Genomic DNA, 22,905 nt, shown 5'->3' with positions numbered 1-22,905 from the left:
AATTTGATGGTTATAAAATGAGTGCGCATCGTGTTCATCTGCCCTGCACGCCTTTAAAAAAAAAAAGGAAAACCGTTGACGCTGCTGCGTTGAAAGGCGGTGTGAGTGCAGTTCTTCTTCACTCTTGCCCGCCCCGATACTCCCCACGCGGAGAGGACCGGCGGTTACGGGTGAGGAGGCACCAGCGCCAGCCATTTTGTGAGTTTCTAACGCAATCCCAGCCATTATTAAGAGACCTATATATGAGCCTTTTCTTGTATTGTTTTGTTGTTGGTGTCTGTGCGCATTGGATGGCTCTTCTCGAAATTGGAGCATGCTGGGCGCACTGTCACGAGCCGCCATCTTCCTCTATTGTTCTTTCTCTTTCTGGGGATGGAGGGGGAAATGGACGTCCATCCAAGCGTATGTTGTACGCAGGGTTGTTGTTTCAGGTATGGCGTTGTTGTGTGTGTGTTCTGCACGTTATTGCGGCTGTGTGTTCGGCCCTGGAGCCATTGTTTCCTCTCCCTTCTCACGTTCACACCTAGAACTTGGAGTTGCTTCGCACACCGGAAGTGGCTATCAAAACTAGAACGAGGGATAGCAAGTAACAAGAGCCACACTGGAACAATCCCCAGCAGTAACAGCACGAACGCATATGACGACAACGACAAAGCTACCTCCAGAGGGCGATACGGTGACTGCCAAGATTGTTCTCCTTGGCGAATCTTCCGTGGGCAAGAGCTCCATCGCCTTGCGCTTTGCCCGTAACGAGTTCTATCCCAATCAAGAGACTACTGTTGGCGCGGCTTTTCTTCCGAGAACGGTGACCGTGCCAACTTCATCCTCCTCTTCTGCGCCTGACTCGACGGCTGGTACATCCGTGAAGTATGAGATTTGGGACACGGCAGGGCAGGAGCGGTATCGCTCCCTTGCACCCATTTATTACCGTGGTGCTTGTGGCGCGTTGGTTGTCTATGATATCACAAGCGTGAATAGCCTCAAGAAGGCCCAGACGTGGCTACGTGAGCTGCGCGCTAATTCGGACCCGACCCTTGTCATCTTTCTGCTGGGGAACAAGAAGGACCTGGAGTCGCTTCGGCAGGTCTCCTTTGAAGAAGGAGAAACACTTGCGCGGGAGGAAGGTGTGAATGGCTTCTTCGAAACATCCGCCAAGGAGAACGAGAATGTAGAGGATGTATTTGTCAAACTTGCGCAGACGCTGCTTGAACATGGCTTGGCGAAGTCATCCTCGGCTGGCGGAGTCGTGGGAGCACGTGGGGTTAGGCGCTTAGAGCCCCCTTCACGTTCCCCGAGGTCAGGGAACGGCTGCTTTTGCTGAGTCTCCCGACACAATCGTTAGAAGGAGGTGGAGAAGTATAAGTGGATTTTTCTCGAGTGATTTTTTGTGGTAGTAGTGCATCTTTACTTTCCCCTGCTGTGCACCTGTGCGTTTCTCATTTTCCACGGTGAAATAATAGTAGTAATAAAGATGACACCGTTCCACCGTTTCTTGTTTCTGTTCCACTCCCTGCTACTGATGTGTGTTCTATTCGTGTGTTTCTGCCTTTTCCGTGCCCCGTGACTGACCTCTCTCTGATGCCGCTTCTGTTTACTTCCTGCGATTCCCGTCTTTCCTGAGCGGGGGAAGTCCTCGGCTCGCCCAGGGCAAAAGTGTGTCAGTGGCTGCCTGCGAGTTTTAGGGGGCAACGCGGCGGCGCGCAACAGGTTTGTTGCGAATTGGCAAGTAGCAAAAAAAAAAAAGAGAGAGTAAGAAGTAAGGGGGGGGGGGGGTAACGGCAACAACACGGCATGGGGGACTTCGTCGGGAGCAACGTGGCGGATGCGTGCGCTGAGGAACCACGACTCCCGCCACTTTCATCGCCGGTCCCGCCACCGCACTACGCATCCGCAGCGTCCCCGGCAGGACGCTCTGCCACCGTCGTTGGCGGCGCATTCATACGTAGCCCTATGGCAATGACATCCTCACAGGCATATACCACAACCATCACTGCTGCCCCCGTCGCAGCTGTTGTTCCTCCTCCTTCGCCAGCAGCGGGGCTGGCGGGCACCTCTCCACACTCCTCTACGACCGCCGCGGAGTACGCGGAGATTGAGCAGAAGCAGGTGGAGTTGCGAAGCGTGGTAGAACATCGTATTATGACGCTTGAGCGATCACTGCAGCGCCGCGAGGAGGAACTAGAGGCGCTGCGGATGCAGCTAGGCAAAACAGAAGAGGATTATCAATTTAACTATGAACTCATAAAGGACCGCGACGCGGCGCTAGAGGAGGCTGCGACACAGTTGCAGGTTATGTATGACGAGTTGCGACGTCACAAGTCTGAGGGGTCGGTGGCAGCCAAGCGTTTGGAGGGTGTTGAGGAGGAGATTAATAAACTGCGGCAACAACTTCGTGAGGCGGAGGTAGAACGTGAACAAACGTTGCAGGGTGTCCAGCACAAGTACCAGCTGAAGGAGCAAGAGTTAAAGGAGACGCTTGGCCGCAAGGAGACAGCGCTAGAGTCGGAGAAGCAGCGTCTGCATGAAGAATACCTACATCGATTTAAAGCACTTGATGACATCCAGGCAGAGACGGCGGATAAGAGTAAAATACTTGCAGAAGAATTAGAGAAGAAGTGGAGCCAACAGGTGAAGGGACTAGAAGAGAAACTGAATGCATCCGCTAAAGCGATGGATGCCATCCAGCGTGAGAAGGCGGCATGTGAGTCTCGTTACGCGGAGACCTCCCAGGCATTTTCTTTGTTAAAGCATGAACATGCGTCACTCCAAGAACAACATGAGCTTGCCATGACAGAAGCTGCTGAAAAGCAAAGAAATCTCGAGGCGAAATTGAATGAGTGCAGTACCATTATGGGACAAGGCATTGCCACCGTGGAGGACGGCATGCGCCAGCAAACACGACGAGCCACCAGGTTAGAGATAGAGTGCGGTCAACTACAGTCGCAAGTGACGGAACTGCAGGAGCGCTTGCAGGCGGCTCGAATAGAAAGAGACAACGAGGCAAAACGTTTTATGGATGAAAGTCTTCAACTGCAAGAAAACTATCGGCAGGCGGGGCGACAGATGGAAGAGCAACGTCAAACTTGGGCAGACACTGAACGGCAATTGACGCTGCAGTTACAACGGGTGCGAGACGAACTGGATGAGACACGGAAGCAAGGCGACGCGACATCTAGTCGTATAGGCGAGTTCCAGGCTCGTCTTGAGGCTTCTCAAAAGGAGCGAGCTCAGAGTGGAGAGGAAATTGAACGTCTGCGCCGGGAGCTTCAGCACTGTCGTGAGGAGGAGCAGCGTACTGCCACCCACGCACAAGAATTGCGGCGTTCTGCGGAAGAAAAGATTATTGACGCCTCTCGTGAGGTGGCGGACGCAAAGGAGGAGGTGGAACGACTGAAGAAGCGTCTTTTTGAGCTTCAAGAGCGATCCCAGTCAGAGTCGGCGCGATTGTCGCGGGAGTTGCACGCTAGTGAGGCGGCACGCCAAGCACTAGAGGAGCATTTTCACCTTGCAGAGGATACCAACGGGCAGCGGGCACTTCTTGAGAGCCTACGCCACCAGAAGGAGGCGCTGGAGCGAAAGGTACTAGAGCTGGAGCACACAAATGCGGCGATACGCGAACAAGTAGCTTCCTTTACTATGGAGCTACAAAACGATCCCGTTGTAAAGTCGGCGAAGGAGGCGCAGCGCCGTGTGCAAGAGTTACAAGAGGACTTACTGCGAGCCCGGGACGATGCCCAGCGTCTACGCGACGCAATCCGTGAGAAGGAGGAGGAATCCTCGCGGTATCAGCTGGAGATCCTGCGGGCACGGTCCATGGAGACAGCGGCGCTGCATCAGCGAGAACAGGAGGACCAACGCCTTCGCGAGGAGTACCAAAGCGTAAAGGAGGCCTATGAACGTATGCGAAAGGCCCTCAAGGAGCAGCAGCTGCAGCGGGGTAGAGCATCGCCTGCCAAGCTAGCGGCAAAAGACGAGGAAAGTGGCACAGATGAAACACATAGGAAGGATAGACACCGGCGTACCGAAAAAAAGTCATACAAGGAAGCAGAGAGAGATGCCGTCTCGATGCGGGAGGCGGAGCTGTGGCGGCGGAAGTATCTGCAGCTGGAGCAACACCTTCGTGATCTCATTCGGGAACGTGATGGGCTGACAAAGGAGTTACAGCTCACGCGTCAGGACGTGGACGCATTAGCAAGCGAGAAGCAATCACTTGTTGATCTGAACTCCCTGTTGAAGGCCCAACTACGGGATGCCTACCGGACAACACTAGAATACCCGCAGCTGACGCTATCAACATCACCGCCACCGCCACCGCCACCGTTACAGTCACAAAAACAGCAACAACAGCAACCAGCCAGTGTTCCCGTGGGAACCGATGTGAATTTGACATCTGGCAGAACGGCGGGGCGAGGTTTGCCTCAACCCATGCCTGCGCTTGCGGTAGACGCTGTCTTTAACGATGCTTCGGCTCTGCCGTCTCTCCTTGACGCTGAGCGTCTTGCTGCCTTGGAAGGGGAGATTGCGGCGATGAAGTTGCACATGATGACCCAGCGCCAGGGTGTCACACGTGCCTCTCGAGCCAGAGTGGGAGGCGTCGACGCTAAGGAAACGGAGACCCGAAAGCCATTGAAACAACAACAACAGCGACGTGTTGCTCAGTCTGTACCGATGAGTCAGTCTCTCAGTCGGGGCGGAGCGCCGGTGGTCCACCGGGGTTCCACCGTGGTGCGTCACTACGGCTACGCGTAGGCGACGTCTAAGGTGCCCTTCCCCACTTTGTTTTGCCCCGCCTCGTTTTTTTTTTTGGCGGGCGTCACTTCCGCGTCCGATTTTTTATCCCCTGATGTTTCTATGCGCTTTTATGCACTTGTATGCATACATAAATAAACGTGTATGCACTTTTGTGTCTTTTTATTGGATACTTGTGTATATTTGCCTGCCACTTTTATTTGCCAGGTGGGGGGCACAACGCCGTGTTTGCACCTTTTCCCACTCTGTAAGATTGGTGTAACATATACGTTGGGCGCCAGTCTACTTGATAGGATAAAAAAACAGAAAGGTGACACCCTCACAAGTGGAACACACAGGTACACATAAATATACGTGCACACGAAACAGGGAAGGGAGTAAGAGTGGAGGGGAGGGGGTAACGCCGAGGAACAGCAGTGACAAACGAACAAACAAGCAAAACGTAAACTAAAGTCAAAAACAGAACGAAACAAAAACAAAAAGGGAATCAACTGAACCAAGACAGCAGGCTCAAGTGAATAAGAGTTCAATAAGATGGGGGGAAACATCTCGCGTGAGCGGCGATCTCAACGTCGTAATCAAGGCGGTGCGCTGGCACCTCCAGTGAACATGCCCCCACACCTAGCAAATCAGTACAGCCAACGGCACCAACACCAAGGCGCTGGTAACAATATGCCTGCCGCGCCAAATCATGATCCTTCAAATCCAGCAGAAACGTCCCCGCGGCAAAATTCACCGCATCAGCAACTTCACGCCGGAGACAACAATAACAATAACAACACCATGACGAATGACAATCAACGGGGCGTCCAGGAGGGGCAAATTGTAAAGATGTTGGCCACTATTGATGCCTCCTCGGTGATTTACGATCCAAATATGCAGCGTTTGAGGTTTTGTGTCACAAGCGTGTGCCCGTTTTTGTCATACGAGATTCATACTGGTGTGAAGGAGTTTATCAAAGGGGGAGAGGTCTACTACATGCCAAACAAGCCCAAAATGGAGCCACCCCGTTATACGCTTGAAGGACCGCAAGAGAACAAGGAAATCAATCTGCACGTTGATGTATGTAAATTGGAAGAAAAGGAGCGTGTTTACAATAAGCATTACCCTAAACAGCAACCTTGTGTCATCGTTTTACGGTACCGTATAAAGGAATTACGAAAGCCAGGGGGTAGCAGCGAAAATATTCCTCCAGTGGAGGAAATTGTGGAGCACACGGAACACACCGCGGTGGACCTTGCTGAAAATCCAAAACGGCGGGTAATCAGTCAGATTATTACGGCTGGAGGTTCCGCGTATGTGGTAGAAGACCTGTTTGGAGTGGATGGAGATGGCTCAGGCGCTGCTGGTGGACATCCGGAGGTGATGCTTGGAACCACCATTGTGCCTCACGAAGGGGAAGAGGACGAGGATGGATTATGTGTTATCTGCCTCACTATGGCAAAGGATACGGCCGTCATGCCGTGCCGTCACATGTGTCTCTGCAAGGGCTGCGCCGAAGAGCTGATGAGGCATACACCAAAGTGCCCCGTATGCCGAGGCTCCGTCTCGACACTTCTGCATATGCCGGCGATAACGGTGAATTCTCCATGCACATGACGTCTGTCATGTTGAATGGCATTTAAACAGCTTGCCTGGGCCACCAACAGTGCAACAAGTGGGGATGCCAAAAAGTGAGAAGGGGGAAAAGGAGAAGACGAAAAGAAACAAAATACACAACAACGGAATACATTTAAAAAAGGAGTCGGGGGATAGAGAGGCAGCAATGCATCAAAAAGTTAATGACATTGCAGAGACGGAAGATGGGTGTTTGTGTAGGGTGGGGGGGGGGGGGGGGGAGACGCGCCCGCTAGGAAGAGAGTGGAGGAGACAAGGAAACGGAGTGACAACGCGAAACTCTTGGAAGAGACGAAAGAGGAAGCGACACCGGAAAATGTGGCACATTTCATTTTCAACTTTGCTGACCGCGCTGGAGCCACTGTGACGCAGAAGAGTGGGGGAGCAGTCATTCTCGAAGTGAAGTGGGGTGTGCGGGTGGGTAACAAAAAAACAACAACAACAACAAAAAAAAAGGGGTCTGAAGGTATGAAACCCCCGGTCCCGTATAGTAGGTTTTGTGGGTGTTCTTTTGCTTTTGAGTCAACGCCTCTTGCATAATACCTGTTGCGACCGCAGTGCCGTCATTCAATATCATGCATTACATTCACGTGCGATCTTTTACTTGGGTGGCTTTAGTCGCTGTAAATAGATGTGACTATTATCAGGTGTCTTTTTGTTTCCTTTTTGTTTTGTATATGGTGTTTATTTACATATTGATGAGTGTACCACCTGGGTCTCTTCACTACCCTTTCCTGCCGAGTATTGCGTCATTTGGCGCCCCGCCCTTTTGTTTTTCAGCTGCCATTGCATATACGCAAGGACACCTTGTTGGGAACAACACAGAGCAAAGCAATTATCTCCACCCCCTCCCATCACAAAAAATAATAAAAAAAAAATATGGAGAACAGCAAGGGAAGCACACGCACGTGCGCACAAACACTTACTACTAATTGATTATGATTGAGGGGGAATTCGTTATGCCCAAGTTTTTTGCAGTGTATATTCCCCCTTTATTTATTATGTGATGGTTATGCATTCGTCTTCGATTCCTTTCTTTTCGAGCCAAGCGCTGCACATTTTTTTTTTTTTCCTTCGCTGAAGACGGAAATGAAGGGGTAGAGAAAAGGAGGGGATTTGGTAGCGTATGCCATTCGTTTGATGATGTCCTTTCTTGTTTTTTTTTTTTTTTTTTGTTGTGTGTGTGTTTCTTTGTATTTTCGCAACCCGGGAGCGCCCTGTCGGCGGTGAGTGTATCAAAAAGAGAACAAAATTGCCCGGGCAGGGGAGCTGATATATTCACTACAAAAAGGGGATGATAATAATATGCTGGATGGTTCTTCTGCTGTCTGATGCTTCGTCTTGTCTGTTTTAGCCTTGCTTTTTTTTTTTTTTTTTGTAGAGGACGAAGACTCTAGGCAAGGGACTCCTTGTAGTGTGTATTGGAAGGAGTGAGAGGTGGGGAAGGGTGGAAATGGCGAGTGACTCCTGCCCAAACTGCTGCGCAGTGCTTTCACTGATGGGCATTGTTCACCTTATTCTTTTTGGTGGCATGTTTAGTGTGCGTGCAGTTTCATTCCATATTAAGAGCATAGAAAATGGATGGGATATCGATGAAAAGGCGCGTGCTTGCTTTAATGGGGCCATCTTTTACGGCATCACCCTTTTTGTGTCAGTTGTGGCACGCATCTATACTCGGCGTGGCCAGGCCGCAAAACAGGCGTTGATGGAAGCAGAACGACTCCGTGAGCGTGCCGAATTGCACATCAAGTAAAACAGCAGGATAACGGTGACACCCCCTTTTTTTTTCTTTTTTGCCTTCTCTCCTCCTTCCTATTCCCACTTTTTCCCGCTTTGGTTTTTTGGTAATATTGTTGTTGTTGTTTTTCTTTGTGGGAGTGGGGTCTCGGTGGCGGAGACGAGGCTTGACCGGATTGGAGGAGATGAGCGCTATGATGTTCGCACGGCACGGTGGTTGTTGTGTCAAAGCCAAAGCTGCCGGCTTGGGGATCTGTTTCTTTTGCCCACTCCCATTGTCTCGCAGTGTTTTGGGGTGACTGCACTTTGTTGTGCGATAAGTTAGGGAGGGAGCTATATATGCATTTATGTGGTGATAGTTTCATAGCCATCAGGGACCATCCTTGCAAATAGGGCACGCTTTTGTGCTGTCACAATTACACACGTTCTGTGATAAGTTCCGTTGTGAATTATTATTATTATCATTAAACGGGGCTCTTTCTTGCTCTTCTTGACGGGCGTACCTGTGCTCTTCTGCCCACTTTCCAACTTTGCTCTCCTTGTGAAAGCACCATCTGCGTGCGTCCGACTGATGGGACCACTTTGCCCCTTGCCTTTTCCTCGCCTGTTTTTTTTTTCTGCTTCGAGCATCGGCACACAACGCAGAGGAAGATCGAATAGGCGAAGGTGTGAGAGTGGGGCCCATAGGATGTGTGTCTGTGTGTGAGGGTGTGGTGAAGACGCCTCGGGGAGAGCATGCGAGGTGCAGGAAGAGGGATTGCGCCATCACAGTGGAGGGTGCAATTTTTTTTTTTTTTTTGGGAAGTCTGGGCTTTGGCACCGGGAAACGAAGCAATAGGCAACCAACGACAACAATACAAAACCAGCAGAAAAACGAATAAGAAGACATATCCAATGGATCAGTTTAAACAAGCCCTGGAAGGCATTTTCCGTGACAGTATTCCTGCTCCTGTCCTTAGGGCCTTTGCGCCACTGTATCAGGCGCTACTGTCGCTGCAAGATGCTGTTACTTCTAGTCGTAACTGCTACTACTGGCGCGCGAACCCGCTCAAGTGTGTGGAAGAGGATGTCCAAACGGTCACCTCGTTTATGCAGGCGAGTGAAGCATCATCACGTCTTTGTCCTCAACAGAGCGCCACACTCCTGAAGTGCCACATGACAGAACCTGCTAGAGCCCTCTTTTTTTTTGCCGTGACGAAGAGTGGGAGTGGCGTACGTGCCTCATGGATCAAACTGGCATCCGCTTCTGGCCTTATGCGAATGCACCGATTGTTGCTCCGTGGAGTAATGGAGGTCAAACAGAGGATTTTCTCCTGGAGGATCGCTTCTTCTACGAGAACTTTTCATGGTGGCGACGAAAGGCTGCGATGCTCGCCGTGCGTCGCCGGGAGTTGGAGGTACAGGCCCAGAGAAAATATTGGTTAGATGAGAAGCAGTCACTAGTACCACCCAAACCAACTCTGGCACCTGCAGGAATTAGGATGGATATTAATTAGTAAATTCATTTCTGGATATATATATATATATATATATATTTATGCAGTGTGCGCGTCAAACTCGCTTACCTTTCGAGGAGAAGTGGGGGAGACACCGGTGTGGGGAGGGAAGCGAAGGATGAAAGGTTTGACACCACCAAAAATGTTTTTCATGTATAGATAGAGAATGAGAGTCACAAGCTGTCTTCATGATACGAAAATAGGTTTGAATAGGTCTGTGGGTGAAATATTTATTAGTGTATATTGCGACCCTGAAACTTAAACCTGTGAATGCGTAGAAAAAAAGCAAGATGCCGGGTGTAAGGAGTATGGACCGTGTCTTTCTTTCTACGGTGTGTGGGGTGGGTGGGGTGTGTGAATGGGAACTAGCGAACAAAGTAGCAGCGCTGAGGTGGTGCTGGTGGAATTAGTAACAGTAGCGCAAGGAAAGTAGTGAAGGAAGGAGGGATTCCTGTAAATGATTGGCGTTTTTGTTGTTTGTTTGGTTTGCCGCGCTGGTGTGTGACTTGCGTTTTCCAGACAGCTCTGCTTTTTGTTGGATACATGCGTGTCTGCATGTGTGGGGAGTGCGTTGGCTCTGATTCTTCTTCGTGCACAAGGAAACCTAGTTACAGGCAGGAAAGAGAGTCGTCAAGCAGCTTGTGCTGTGAAGGAGTGACATGCGACATGGCAGATGGTTCGCTACTGCAGGCGAATATTGTTTTTCTCTACTTTTTTTTTTCATTTTTTTTTTTTTTGCGTTTACCACTCAAAGCGATTTTTACTTTTATTTTGTATCTGTTATACGGTGATGTCCTGCGTGAGTGCGTCTGCCTTGTGGTCTTTCTGTGCATCTCAATGCTGCGGCGTCGCACGGACAGCCGCAGGCGCGGGCGTGGAGTATTCGTGCAGTTTGCTGTTGGCTTGCATTTTGTCACTCTCCCGCCGCGGGCTGCCATGTTTCTCTGCCGTGTTAGTGACATTTTGTTTATCTGCGTTTGCCACACCGCGTTGTGGGTTTGTGTGAACTTTTGTATCTTGGGGAATTTTCGCTTTTTGTGCTTCTTTGCCTCTTTGCACTTAGACAACCACCTCGGGCGGAGCAGCGGGACGTTTTGCGTCGGCGTTGCGGGTGGGGGGTGATGCGTGGTGCAGCGTCGGATCTTGCAGTTGAGTCTCAACGGCATAGCTACACCTCCGCTCTCCTCACAAAGGAGGCTCTGCCGCCCACGCTGCAGCCGCAGCTCCGCTTGCCTTCGCTCAACACTGACAGTGCGCCGTCTGTTGTCCTCGTGGGGCCAGCGCAGCCGACAACGTCCTCTTCTAGGCTGCAACGTGAGCCCACGTCAGGGAGTGCCATTGACGTTGGGGGCGATGACGCAAAAGCTGGACACCTGATGTGCAATACTGAGGCACTTTTGCGGCAGCAACAGCATCTGCATCAGGGTGCTTTGGGTGCTGGTGAGATGGGGAGTTCGCAGGAAGAGGTGGAGATTGCGATGGGACAGGAGTCTCCCGCAATGATGAGCAGGTGTCCCCGCAGCCCCAGCATAGCCGCTGGACGATACGAGGAAGCAACGCAAGCGGGGGTGGGCTCTGGGCACTTTTCCCCAACATGGTTCTACAAGCTTAATGATGCTGTTGCAAGTGGCCTTAATGCGAACCCGCGTGAGACGGAGACAACTACTCAAATGGACTTACAAAAGGATTTGGATGAGGCTGCTGTGTGTGAGAGCGGCAGTGGGCCACTAGCGGGGGAGGGTGTGGAGGGGCCATTGCGGGATGGAGTCACGGAGTTTTCAGCAGTTCCTCCCTGCTTCCGCAACAATCGACTGCTTGCGGATTGCACAAACGTCGATTGCCCACCAAGTGGAGGGCTTAAAGCGTCTCTCAGGCCCGCTGGTATGAACCTAAGCCAACACAGCATGCAAAAAGACAGGTGCCTTACTCAATACCGGAAGGACAGTTCTGTTGTTTCCTCGGAGGGGTTTAAACAAACACTAGAGGGCCAGCTGTCTTCACCCCCTCCTCCTCCTCCTCCATCATCATCATCATCATTCAGTGTGACAGAAGGGGAAGGGAGTGAGACACCACAGACGCGTGTACCTCACGAGACTAACGTGTGTAGTGTTGGTAAAAAACACTGGGTGCTGGATGAGGATAACCGAAACTGTGGGGAAGTGGAGGAGGAGCCTATGCTTCTCAGCGTTCTCCTTGATCGGGGCTGCGGAAAAAGATATGAGGAGGAGGCTGCCTTTTGGAAACACCGTTGCGCTTTGGCAGAGAAACAACTGACAGTGGCCCTTGGAGATGATCGTGAGGCCTGCTTCTTTAAGGCAACACGGTCACTGCCGCAAACATGTGTGCTGTCAACCCCAGAAGCTGGGGGCACTTCACAGACCTCTTCACGTCCTTGTTGCTTAGATGGCATCCACCTCAGGAAAACACTGGCCCCAGGACAAACGTGCTTTGTGTGCCATCAAATGAGAAAGGGAAAAGAAGGAATAACGAACGAGGAAGCGAAGGAGGTAACAATACAAATAGAAGGGCACCGTTTTGCCGTCTTCTCCAGTTCAGGTGTGGTCAATCAGGACGTGGCGTCAACAACGACAACCGAAGAGAAAAATCGGTGGATACTAGAAGAAGAGTGTGGACAGATGCAGGAGACGCTTGATAGCCTTTCGTTAGAGTGCGAGACTGTTAAGGGGAAATTAGTCGCACAGGTTGTCCGCAATGAAAACCTAGAGACGACTCTTCTTGCGAAAGAAGAACAGCAGATGGCCCAGCATGAGCAGTGGCTTGCTCAGGAAAATAAGTTGAGGGGCAACCAGGAGAAGCTAGCGACTGCCCTGCGCCAGGTTCATCGCAATCTTGCCGGCACAACCGAAAAACTTGAGGAAAAGGACAAGGAACTACGGGCCTCTAGGGAGCGGTGCTGCGTTGTGGAGGCTGAATTGGCAGAATTAAAGGTGGAAGTCGTAGGGCTGAGGGATGCTTCTGCGAAGCGTCTGGAGGAGGGACAACAGTTACAACAACAGTTGGAGCAACTTGAGACGGAGATGCGGCTCTGCAACACAGACATGATGGGTAGGAGCAGCATTGCTGACAGTGGCAAGACAGAGACGTGCTACAAGGGTTGTAATAAAGACGGAACGACGTTGAGTGATGCCTTGCGCAAGGACACAGAGCAACGGCTGCAGGGTGTGCTGTCGGCAATGCATTGTGGTGAAGCACGCCACGAGTGGATTGTGTCACAGCTACTAGATACAGTAAAGTTGTTGGTGGGAACGAATGTGGAGGAGGAAGTGTTATTGAAGGTTGACAATAAACTTCAGCAATTGGTGCAGTCGCTTGAAGAGCTGCTGAAGTTCCAGCTTGATACTTCTCATAATGAGTGGAATTTTCCCCCAGACAAAAGTGAGCTGTTTGAGGCACCACAGGCTAGTATCCATGATGAGAGTTCTGTCACAGACCTTGTGAGTCGCGCCCAGGAGCGTATGTCTCAGTTGGTGCAATGGTCAAGTGCACTTCAGAGGCGGCATTCGGAGCTGATTGAAGAGCTAGAGGTTGTTCGCGCGGATAGGAATGAACTAGTGGGACGCCAGAACATGGGAACGCGACATCTGCAGCAGTTGTTACTTTCAGCTGAACAAGAAAAGACGCGTCTGACGATTCTTCTTGGGGAACGTGACGAGACGATTTGGAAACTGAACGGGGGGTCGAGTTTGGCTGGTAATTCGCTCAAACAGCCGACAAGAAGCAGCAGGGACAGCCCCTCCGCAGAGGCACAGGTCACTGGGGAAGAAGACGAAGCTTTACATGGGATGCACATCCGCGATTTGAAGCGGTTCTTGCTGTACGTTGGGCAGCAGACGGATATCTTTGCCGATTCGCTGCACGCCCTGTTCATGGAGACTTTGGTGGCAATGACACAGACACACAGGGACCAACAGACGCGGGCAGAAGCGCGCGAGGCTGCGATTCAGAAGCAACTGCAACACCTTTGCGAAGAAGGTGCGGTGAGGCAGCGAACCCAGGAAGAGTCTCTTGATGTCCTGCGGGCTCAACTCAAACGTGTGCAAAATGAGCTTGTTGACAAGGAAGGCGCGCTGCGCACACTCTTGCAGTGCAAATTGCGTCAAGGTGAGCAGCCGCGTCGGTCACTGCGCAATGAAGAGCAACCGGAAATGTTCCAACACTTGATGGGGGCGTCAAAATCTCCTCTGCGAGGTCTGACTTCCTCGCCACCCTTGGGTGATGAGAAGCGTGGGGAGTACGTTTCTACAGGCCTTGTGTCTGTGCCGCCTCATGCTGCTTCCTCTCCACGGGCTGCATGTGCAAGCGATGACGGGGTACAGGACTTTCATGGTGCAGACAGATCAGGCGCGGTGCACGAGTCGCCTTCTTCTTTGGTCCCTGGTGCATTTGCCGGGCATAACAAACGGGGGCAAGGACGACAGCTCCATTCTTCTCAGCACCTCCCTGGGAGGCAGTGTCACCCCCTCCCAAACTCTGGAGCGCTTGCCTTAAGTTTTTCGTTGTCGAGCGGGGCTGCCTACTCACTGCCAACGGAAACGAGTGACAGTTATCATCGTTGTAGCTCTATGGTTCAGCGAGGCATGATGCGCAAGCATCAAGAGGTATGGATGCGCCAGGCCGAACTAATGGGACTAGTGAGCGATGAAGAGAGACACGACGGATTCCCTCACCCAATTACTTTACTCCGGTCAAGGAAGTAAAGCTTTCTCTTGAAAGAAACCGTGAATCTGTTGACGACGAGGACGCGGTATGAGTAGGGGTGTGTCGAAATACAATTCTCATCTTTTTCACCGATGCACATCTCCATTTGGAGATATCATGGGGCCTGTTACTAGAACTTTTTTTTTTCTTTTGTTCCTCCCTTTTTTTTTTTTCTTCTCTCTCTTCTTCTTCTTCTGTGGCTGCACAATGAGTGTAAGGGAAGAATGGCATAGATTACTATACTACTTTTATTATATGTATTTAATGACTTTTGAGTGCTTTGTGTGTTTGGGATATATTTATATATATATAAATATATAAATATGGATATGATGATTGCTGCTGCTGTTGATGGTTGCGGAGCTCTCGTCCTTTTTTTTTGTTTTTTTGTGGGATCCGCAGGGGAAAGCATTTTTTATGAGGCGTGCTGCATGGTGTTGCCGTCAGTTGCTTCGACTTACTGCCCCGCACTACAGCAGCGGCGGCTGTCAACGTATTCATCTTCCCGTAGAAGATAATTTGCCCGGTAGCAGTCGAACTTTGGGCGCAAGGCCGCTTGGGCTCTCAGAGACAACGAACAAGCTGGCGTTGAACGCGCTGTCAATGTCTGTTCGACGGCTACTTGAAAACTCACCAAGTCGGTGGTGGGAGATGCCTGGGCTTGTGGATACGCTCCTGACAGTTCTGCTTCATCACCAGCACCAACACGACAGCCAGGGTGGAAGCAGTGGCGCGCTGCACCCCTTACTGGGCTCGGAAATCGTAAAAGGGCTGGGCTTTGCAGTGTGGACGGAGGCCACATGTGCCAGCGGCGGTTGGGCTAGGCGCAGCGGTCTTTCCAAAGAGGATCTTGCCAAGGTGGCTAACTGCGTGTTGCGGCCGCTGCTTTCTTTCGTGGCGCGACATCCAAAGGTGCGACCGCTGCTTCCTGTGATTTTAGAATGGCTGGTATGCATTTCTGATATTCCTCTCAGCGATTGGCTCCCGCAACTCTCTCTCTACCTGGATGATTATGCCGCCTGCAACAGGCATGACGCACGTCTTGGGAGGCCTTTGCCGAGTTTTTTGCTGCAGCACATGACTCCCACCTTACTACGTGGCGCAGTGGATTCAACGCACGAAGTGTCTTCGGATGTGCGTCAAGTGCTTGACAGGATGCTTCACTTACTTGTTGCCGGAGACACTGCTGCACTACCTCTAGAAAAGGCCTCAGCTGATGCTTCTTATTCTGTGTCAGCAGGAAACGATTTGGTTGATTGTTTGTTTTGGCAGGGTGAGACTCCATTGATTTTGCGGAATGATATTATTCGTGAGGCGTATGCGCGCTTCTGCCAGTCACCACGTTGTGAGGCGAATGAATCTTGTTCTCATGAATCTGTCTGGGGGGAATCTCAGCCCCTTCTGACACTCCCTGTTGTGGATGACGATGTGTTTCGGCGTCTACTCCTGCGTTTATTGCCGCCTGCTTTGTGTGGTAACGCGTTTGGGGCTCTGGAAGCAACTTCCAACCCCGTGTTTTTAGTTAAGCCCTTGCTGAAGCTTGGGGACTCTTCTATGACTCTTCGCCTCATTACGCCGTTATCGGAATTTGTGTCCGTCGTCTTGGACGGGGTTGTTTTGTCACCTCTGAGACTTTCCTTTGACGGCGTCAAGGCGATCATTTATAGCGTCATTGGAGAGTTACAGCGGCTGCAGCGGGGTGCACCACCTCCCCCTTTCCCTCTACTGCCTCACAAGCCGCGGATTCACACCCTGAAGGCTCTCTGTGATCGGTTACTCTGCGATGCGGAGCAGAAGCTGAAAGTGGCTGCTGCCCCTTCAACCTTTCCCGGTGCGCCGTTGCAGGAGCAGGTGCAAATTTTGTACTCTTTTTCGCACGCTGCACGCCGTCTTGTGAGGGCTGTTCAGGCGGAGAAGACAGCGAGTCTTCTTGAGGAGGGACCGGAAGGCTCTGCGCTTCAAGCAGGGGGTGCTGTCTCGAAGCATAACGATGTGACCATCATCCTTCGCAATACTGCCTTTCGCGTGTTGGAATCCTCCCTTTTTAGGTACTACGATGCTCTTTCCAAGTGGTCGTCTTCCGCTGCTGGTGTTGTTGATGAAAACAACGATCATGTGGCGGACACGTTGAGTGAGATTGAACGTCACGCGGGTGGTCGCGTCACGTTTTTTACTGCACGTCATATTCTGCAGCATTCCTTTCGTCATGATGCGACAGCTGTTATGGAGGCCTTGCGGATAGTGGCGATACAGGCCTTAGTATTGCGTTCATCGCATTGCATGGATTGGTTGCAGGAGAACTTTGCCACAACCGTTGCCGTTGCTTTCTTTGCTGTGTGGCATCAGAATATGAAAAACTCATCCATATTAAATTTGCGGGGCTCAAGTCACGAGGAGGAAAAATCATGCTCTGCATTCGTGGAAGCGGACCATCGTGCCTCATGGAGGCTGCTTTGGACCATGCTGCTGCTTCACCAAAGCTGCTGTTCATGTGATGCAGCAGGAAGACGTCAATACGGAATAAGCGTCGGATTTGTCTCCACCTGTGGCGTGTTTCGCTCGCTCTTGGATTTACTTACAGTACATGGCACATACACAGAGTTTACGAGCTTTGGTTTCTCTTTGCCCTTTCAGGATATAAGGGTAGGGGCTGCATCTGAAGCAGCAGCGGCAGCAAAATTCCATGTCGCGAAGGCGGAAGGGCACGAAGCGCCCGAGTTGCTGTCAAGATGTACTCTTCATTCAGAAACTGGGGCTGAGACTGTTGGTGGGATTACCACACGATGGGAGCTACTGGAGGAGTTATTGTTGCTTGGAGGTGGCGGTGGTGGCTTGTGGCGCTGGTTGGGCTCGTCACGAGCCGTGCGGGAGGTTGTTTCTGGAGCAGATACTGACGTTAGTGCCACCACTAGCATGATATCTGCTTTTCGCGGTGGGCGCTACACAGGTTATCTTCTTCCATGGACGACACTGGCGCATAGTCGTCATCCGTTAAGACTGTACGATGAAAGCGGCCAGTCAGCGGTCGCAGCCGACGCGTTTGACGCCAACCTCAGTGCGCTATTGCGGCTGGAGAGCGGGACCGTGGTGAGGCTCGTGAGCCTCACGGAGGAGGCGGCATTATTTCACAACATGGCGTTCACGCCGGAGTTGTCGTTGGGCGCTGATGTCAGTGTTATTCACCCTGAGGCTCTTCTGCAGCGGGCTTGCAAGGTGGGAATGGAGAGGAATAGTGACGACGACGACGACGACGATGGCCTCGATTAATGTAAACTGTATGAATAACCATTGACACGTGCTGCTTCTGCTTTTGCCTCATTTTGTTCATGTTTTTTTTTTTTTGCTGTTACTGACCTCAGATAAGGAATGTGGAGGTTGTCTTCTTTCCATTCTGCGTTTGTATTTGCTGTTGTTGTTGCTATTGCCTTGCGTGGATGTTGCTCGGTGCTAAGTATAAGAAGAGAAAAGGTGGTAGGGAAGACATGGTGCGTCTCTCCTTGCTCCTCCGCCACAAGGTGCGTGACGTCGGGGGAAACGCGCACAGTTTTGCCTTTGACACCATGACAAAGGTTTATCGGGATGCGGTGTACGCCAAGGAGACGCAAACCACCTGGAACCCCATCTTCCCAGCTCAGCAGGCGAACACAGCGGAGGCTGCTGCTGCTGCATCTGCATCTGCCCCCTCGGCGTCAACTTCCACGTTGGCTCAGGGGGATACAGCAAAAAAAGTAGATGGGTCTGGTGCTGCAGCGGCTTTATCTGGTGTGAAGCATCGGCCCCAGCGACGAAGTGGGGTCCAGGTGGAGATTTTGAACCTATACCGTGACATGTTAAGGGCATCGCAGAGGATGGAGGACCCACAGACGAGAAAAAATATGCGGGATTTCATTCGTGCTGAGTTTGACAGGAATCGCGATATTCCTTGCAAGTTTATCACTCGTATTGAGTGGCAGCTGCATCACGGGCAAAACAAACTAGAGGAACTACGTGCCATGCGGCCCGATACGAAGTTTTCCCTTATGAGGTGATGTGCAATTTTTTTTTTTTTCTGCGTTCATCTCTTCTCATTTTTTCAAAACGCTGAGGGAAGTGGGTTTTCAGGAGCAAAAAGTTTCAAACTGTTTTTGTTGTACTCTTATTACATTATTTATTTTGGTTGTTTCTGCCTTGAGTTTTCTTTTGTCTTGTATATTAAGCTTATTGGGGGTGGGTGGTTGGCAGTGGATAGTGCCGTGTATCTGAAAATATATGTCTGTATTGAATGAGGGTGACGTTCTGACGATTTGCGTGAACCTGGGTGTATGGTGTACCGTTTCTGGTGTTGTTACTATTGCTGTTGTTGTTCTTGTTGTTGTGCTATCAGGCAGAGCACTGACCATGCAGCCTACTCGCAGGGGCCTCTTCCCAGTGGCTCTGCGGCGATGGTGCACGTTGCTGCTTAGCTTTCAGAGAAAGACGTCGTTGCTTTTGGATAATGCTCCTGTCGGTAGCCACGTTGTCTTATGCTCTTCAGCAAGATGGATTTACCGCCGCTGTTATGAGGCAGCTGTATCTGGTGCCGATGTTTCCTCCGGCCTCTCCTTTTATTCTTCTCTTTCTACAGAGCAGGTAACGAAGCCTACCAGAACGATGTCGGCGAGTGATTGCAGGGGCGAGTCGGAGATGCTTAAAGTTCTCCAGTCTCTTGGTATGGAGCTGCCTACCATCTCACATGGGGAGAAGCACACCGTGGAGGAGGCAAATAAGGAGTTGCATCGCTTTGGAACACCGTGCATTGGTACCAAGAATATGTTTTTGAGGAGTAAGAAGGACGATTTGGTTCTTGTGACTGCACTCCACACCACCAAGACGAGCATGAAAGTGATACAGGATGCATTGTCGCTGAAGGATCTTCGCTTCGCTGCGGAGGAGCTCTTGCATACCCACCTGGGTGTTGTGCAGGGGGGTGTTACCCCTCTGGCACTCGTGAACGACGAAGCAAAGAACATCAAGGTGGTGCTAGACAAGGCACTCATGGATAGTTCTGTCCCCATCGTTTTACACCCGTGCCGCAATGACAAGAGCTGTCTGATAACACCCAAGCAGTTGGTGGATTTTCTGGGAAAACTTGGGTACCCATTTGTTGTGGTGGACTTTTTGACGGCCACCACTGGGACTGCGCCGTCGAGTGGCGCCGTGAGGGTCAAGACTTCTGCGTCCCAACGGGAGCCTACAAAAAAGGCTTCTCAGGCCGTAACAGCTACCCCCGGTACCGCAGGTGTGAATGCTTCTGGTGACACAAAACTGGGTATTATGGTGAAACGTGAGGAAAACTTTTCACAGTGGTACATTGAGGTGATTACCAAGTCCGAGATGATTGAGTATTACGATGTCTCAGGATGCTACATCATTCGTCCATGGGCATTCTTTATCTGGAGCCGTATCAAAAAATTTCTTGGGTCTCGTATCGAAAGTATGGGGGTTGAGGATTGCTACTTCCCTATGTTTGTGACCAAAGCCTGCCTGGAGCGCGAGAAGGATCACGTGGAAGGTTTTGCGCCGGAGGTGGCATGGGTGACGAAGGCTGGTGACACAGACCTTGAGGTCCCTGTTGCTATTCGTCCCACAAGCGAAACTGCCATGTACCCCTACTATGCAAAGTGGATCCGGTCCCACCGTGACCTGCCACTGAGGTTGAATATGTGGAATAACGTTATCCGCTGGGAGTTTTCACATCCCACACCGTTTATTCGTACCAGGGAGTTCCTTTGGCAGGAGGGTCACTGCGCGTGGCAGACGGAGGAGGAGTGTTCTGAGGAGGTTCTCCAAATCCTTGACCACTACGCTGCGGTCTACGAGGAATTGCTGGCTGTTCCAGTGGTGAAGGGGAAGAAGACAGAGAAGGAGAAGTTTGCCGGTGGCTACTACACAACAACTGTGGAGGCGTACATTGCAGCGGTGGGTCGCGGTTGCCAGGGTGCGACTAGCCACAACTTGGGTCAGAATTTTGGTAAGATGTTTAACATCAGTTTTCAGGATCCCGAGAAGAATGATGACTCGACGCTTATTCCATGGCAGAACTCGTGGGGTCTTTCTACCCGCGTTATTGGTGTCATGATTATGGTTCACGGTGACGACTCTGGTATGGTGCTTCCTCCACGTGTTGCCTCGGTGCAGGTTGTCATCATTCCCGTGGGGATTACAAAGAGCACGAAGGACGAGGAGCGAACAGCCCTGCTGGAGGGTTGCAAGACACTCGAAAAGGAGTTGGTGCGAGGCGGAATCCGTGCCAAGGCGGATCTTCGCGATAACTACAGCCCTGGATGGAGGTTTAATCACTGGGAGGTGAAGGGTGTGCCAGTACGTGTAGAGCTTGGACCAAGAGAGTTGGCGTCGTCAAAGCTGTCACTCGTCTTGCGCCACGACGGCAGCCGTCGTACTCTCTCATGGGACAAGGAGATGCCAGTCGCAATGACATCGTTGATGGACGAGATCCACAGCAACATGTTTGCAAAGGCTGCAAAAGATCGTCAGGATAACACGAAGAGATTGACAGACTGGAGCGAATTCACACCCGCGCTCAACAAGAAGTCTTTGGTGTTGGCTCCATGGTGCGGCGAGATGTCGTGTGAGGATCAGGTGAAGAAGGACAGCGCGGAGGAGTCCAAGGCACTACAGAGCGAAGATGCTAGGGAAGATACACGTGCCCCGAGCATGGGTGCGAAGACACTCTGCATCCCATTTGACCAGCCAGAGTCTGTCGAGGGCAAAACATGTATCTGCAAGGGTTGCACCAGCCCTGCAAAGCACTGGGTGCTCTTTGGTCGCAGTTACTAGTGGGTGGCGACTGGCGCAGGATGTCTTTGGTCTTGTTTCTGGTGTATTGTTCGCTGAGCATGGGTAAGTGGCGCTTGCTGGCGAGTGGGGGGGAGCTGCGGGCCACTATTATTTTTGTCGTGTTTAGACTGCAAGGCGAAAGTGTGTCAGGGGCCAAAGGGGAGTGAAAGAGGAGAGGTGGGCCCGTTGTGGAAGTGTTTGTGTGTGTGTGGTTGACGCGGCAAGGGTCACCCGCTCCCGCCTCTTCCGCACTTCCTCCACTTTTGCTTTTTTTTTTTTTCAGCAGGACTAGAAAGGGGATGGTGGTGGGAGGAGCGGTGGTAGCCGACCGATCAAGCTAATGCCACCTTCTTGACGTGCAAAGGTCCCATGTGCGCTTTTTATAAAAGTAAGTAATATGGGCTGAATGAACAAACCAATGAATTCTATTAAGAGAGAGAGAGAGAGATGGAGGGAGGAAAGGAAGGAAGCAAAAAAAAAAGAAGAGACAGAAAAAGGGATACATATATATAATATATATATATATACTTTTTAAAAAGGTGATGGGCATTAATGAGTAAAAAAGTACTATGAACTTGTGGGGATTTTTGTGTTGTGTGTGGCGGTTTTTTTTTTGGTCTCTTTCTCTCTCTCTTTTGCTGCGTGTAGGCGGGGTCGACGTCGCGAGGATGGTTCTGGGATTTTTAGTTGAGAAGTGTATCATGCCTTTTTTTGTACTTCCCCCCATTTGGATTTCCGTTGCTCCGACCACTGGTTGACGGTGAGGGCGGAATTTCGTCGTGGCCGGGCGTTGAGAAGAGAGTCAGGGGTGTGTGTGTGTGGTGGCGTGGGGTGGGGTGGTGGGGAAAATCGCACACGCACACGCACACGCACACCCGACTTTGAATTCCATGATGCAGACAAAACACACACACACACACACACACACGTTCGAAGCGCTGCTTTGTGTTTTTTTTCCGTTTTTTTTTTTTTGTTGTTGCATAAACGACTCTCTGCTTACACGCATATGCATTCTTTTCATCTTTGTTACGGCTTTATATATGCATTGATCGCCGCTTTTTTAATATTTTGGTTTTTCCGTTTGAATATTTCTTTGTCAGTGTCTTTTTATCTAGTCTACTCGCGGTGTGGAAACGGCGTGTGCCCTGTGCGCATTCCTTCATTGTTTGCCATGTGCGGGCGTACTTTTTTATGCCAACCAACAGGTGCCTCGAGTGTCGTGTTTGGCAGTGGGAGGAAGGGAGGAAAAAGTGCATGAGGCGACTCAGAATGATTGAGCGGCCCCATCTCCGCTGAGGACTCACCACCTGTGCGGAGGAAGATTCGTCAGTGAGTGCCACCCCTCACATGAAGAGCGTTGCCGGAGTGTCAGAGCGAATGCGCCCGCTACGCCGTCGTACTGATTGTGCGAAGCCCATCGTTGAACAACGCATGCATGGTTACCTGAGGGTACTCAGTGAGGCACAGAGCCGGCAGGTTGAGATGTACCCACTTTGGCTTGAGGATTTGGGGCATCTGAAGTAGCGTCGCCTGCCTCCTTCACACTTGGTGAAGGCGTCTAACGCGGGACGTGCTGCACCTGATGAAGGGCTTGACCCAGACAAAACACTCACATCAGACGCCGCCGTGGTAGCTGGAAGCGAACAAGAAGTCGCTGACGCCGCTTCCGGAGGTTCGTCGCACGCTAACCTTTTTCAGGTCTCGTGGGAAGGGGATGGAGGGGTGGGCGACGGAATTTCTTTTGCAAAACGTGGCAGAGATAACGGAAGGC

General features: G+C 51.2%; 10 protein-coding genes and 1 pseudogene across 10 annotated transcripts, besides 16 other annotated features; all 11 read left to right on the top strand.

Annotated features, from left to right (window-relative positions):
- Nucleotides 1-637: 637 nt before the first annotated feature.
- TraAM80_01046 (putative ras-related protein rab-5) lies at nucleotides 638-1,321 on the top strand (the record flags this gene model as incomplete). Its single annotated transcript, XM_029378101.1, has 1 exon — nucleotides 638-1,321. The coding sequence occupies one exon, from the start codon at nucleotides 638-640 to the stop codon at nucleotides 1,319-1,321; it is 684 nt and encodes a 227-aa protein (XP_029242067.1).
- A 470-nt stretch (nucleotides 1,322-1,791) lies between these two features.
- Nucleotides 1,792-4,749, top strand: TraAM80_01045 (200 kDa antigen p200; the record flags this gene model as incomplete). Its single annotated transcript, XM_029378100.1, has 1 exon — nucleotides 1,792-4,749. One exon carries the CDS (start codon nucleotides 1,792-1,794, stop codon nucleotides 4,747-4,749), a length of 2,958 nt encoding a protein of 985 aa, XP_029242066.1.
- A 419-nt stretch (nucleotides 4,750-5,168) lies between these two features.
- Nucleotides 5,169-5,231: a microsatellite.
- A 52-nt stretch (nucleotides 5,232-5,283) lies between these two features.
- Nucleotides 5,284-6,348, top strand: TraAM80_01044 (uncharacterized protein; the record flags this gene model as incomplete). The annotated part of the gene is made up of 1 exon (XM_029378099.1): nucleotides 5,284-6,348. The coding sequence occupies one exon, from the start codon at nucleotides 5,284-5,286 to the stop codon at nucleotides 6,346-6,348; it is 1,065 nt and encodes a 354-aa protein (XP_029242065.1).
- Nucleotides 6,349-6,566: 218 nt separating this feature from the next.
- Nucleotides 6,567-6,587: a microsatellite.
- A 202-nt stretch (nucleotides 6,588-6,789) lies between these two features.
- Nucleotides 6,790-6,821: a microsatellite.
- Nucleotides 6,822-7,304: 483 nt separating this feature from the next.
- TraAM80_01043 (hypothetical protein) lies at nucleotides 7,305-7,437 on the top strand (annotated as a pseudogene).
- Nucleotides 7,438-7,515: 78 nt separating this feature from the next.
- Nucleotides 7,516-7,566: a sequence feature (GA-rich).
- A 160-nt stretch (nucleotides 7,567-7,726) lies between these two features.
- Nucleotides 7,727-7,743: a microsatellite.
- A 76-nt stretch (nucleotides 7,744-7,819) lies between these two features.
- On the top strand, nucleotides 7,820-8,119 carry TraAM80_01042 (uncharacterized protein; the record flags this gene model as incomplete). Its single annotated transcript, XM_029378098.1, has 1 exon — nucleotides 7,820-8,119. One exon carries the CDS (start codon nucleotides 7,820-7,822, stop codon nucleotides 8,117-8,119), a length of 300 nt encoding a protein of 99 aa, XP_029242064.1.
- Nucleotides 8,120-8,551: 432 nt separating this feature from the next.
- Nucleotides 8,552-8,570: a microsatellite.
- A 222-nt stretch (nucleotides 8,571-8,792) lies between these two features.
- Nucleotides 8,793-8,819: a microsatellite.
- Nucleotides 8,820-8,997: 178 nt separating this feature from the next.
- On the top strand, nucleotides 8,998-9,528 carry TraAM80_01041 (uncharacterized protein; the record flags this gene model as incomplete). The annotated part of the gene is made up of 1 exon (XM_029378097.1): nucleotides 8,998-9,528. One exon carries the CDS (start codon nucleotides 8,998-9,000, stop codon nucleotides 9,526-9,528), a length of 531 nt encoding a protein of 176 aa, XP_029242063.1.
- An 86-nt stretch (nucleotides 9,529-9,614) lies between these two features.
- Nucleotides 9,615-9,642: a microsatellite.
- Nucleotides 9,643-10,265: 623 nt separating this feature from the next.
- TraAM80_01040 (uncharacterized protein) lies at nucleotides 10,266-10,721 on the top strand (the record flags this gene model as incomplete). Its single annotated transcript, XM_029378096.1, has 1 exon — nucleotides 10,266-10,721. The coding sequence occupies one exon, from the start codon at nucleotides 10,266-10,268 to the stop codon at nucleotides 10,719-10,721; it is 456 nt and encodes a 151-aa protein (XP_029242062.1).
- TraAM80_01039 (uncharacterized protein) lies at nucleotides 10,721-14,317 on the top strand (the record flags this gene model as incomplete). Its single annotated transcript, XM_029378095.1, has 1 exon — nucleotides 10,721-14,317. The coding sequence occupies one exon, from the start codon at nucleotides 10,721-10,723 to the stop codon at nucleotides 14,315-14,317; it is 3,597 nt and encodes a 1,198-aa protein (XP_029242061.1).
- A 137-nt stretch (nucleotides 14,318-14,454) lies between these two features.
- Nucleotides 14,455-14,514: a sequence feature (GA-rich).
- A 97-nt stretch (nucleotides 14,515-14,611) lies between these two features.
- Nucleotides 14,612-14,649: a microsatellite.
- Nucleotides 14,650-14,669: 20 nt separating this feature from the next.
- On the top strand, nucleotides 14,670-17,585 carry TraAM80_01038 (uncharacterized protein; the record flags this gene model as incomplete). The annotated part of the gene is made up of 1 exon (XM_029378094.1): nucleotides 14,670-17,585. The coding sequence occupies one exon, from the start codon at nucleotides 14,670-14,672 to the stop codon at nucleotides 17,583-17,585; it is 2,916 nt and encodes a 971-aa protein (XP_029242060.1).
- A 167-nt stretch (nucleotides 17,586-17,752) lies between these two features.
- On the top strand, nucleotides 17,753-18,346 carry TraAM80_01037 (uncharacterized protein; the record flags this gene model as incomplete). The annotated part of the gene is made up of 1 exon (XM_029378093.1): nucleotides 17,753-18,346. One exon carries the CDS (start codon nucleotides 17,753-17,755, stop codon nucleotides 18,344-18,346), a length of 594 nt encoding a protein of 197 aa, XP_029242059.1.
- Nucleotides 18,347-18,566: 220 nt separating this feature from the next.
- TraAM80_01036 (uncharacterized protein) lies at nucleotides 18,567-21,134 on the top strand (the record flags this gene model as incomplete). Its single annotated transcript, XM_029378092.1, has 1 exon — nucleotides 18,567-21,134. The coding sequence occupies one exon, from the start codon at nucleotides 18,567-18,569 to the stop codon at nucleotides 21,132-21,134; it is 2,568 nt and encodes an 855-aa protein (XP_029242058.1).
- A 431-nt stretch (nucleotides 21,135-21,565) lies between these two features.
- Nucleotides 21,566-21,634: a microsatellite.
- Nucleotides 21,634-21,661: a microsatellite.
- Nucleotides 21,662-21,939: 278 nt separating this feature from the next.
- Nucleotides 21,940-21,974: a microsatellite.
- A 10-nt stretch (nucleotides 21,975-21,984) lies between these two features.
- Nucleotides 21,985-22,009: a microsatellite.
- Nucleotides 22,010-22,030: 21 nt separating this feature from the next.
- Nucleotides 22,031-22,062: a microsatellite.
- Nucleotides 22,063-22,076: 14 nt separating this feature from the next.
- Nucleotides 22,077-22,112: a sequence feature (A-rich).
- Between the last annotated feature and the right edge of the window lie 793 nt (nucleotides 22,113-22,905).

This window comes from Trypanosoma rangeli, assembly GCF_003719475.1.
Source record: "Trypanosoma rangeli strain AM80 chromosome Unknown Tra_15.4_contig_00020, whole genome shotgun sequence".
NCBI classification, from domain to species: domain Eukaryota; phylum Euglenozoa; class Kinetoplastea; order Trypanosomatida; family Trypanosomatidae; genus Trypanosoma; species Trypanosoma rangeli.
Note: the sequence above shows the minus strand (reverse complement) of the source record. Positions and strands in the feature narration are given on the sequence as shown.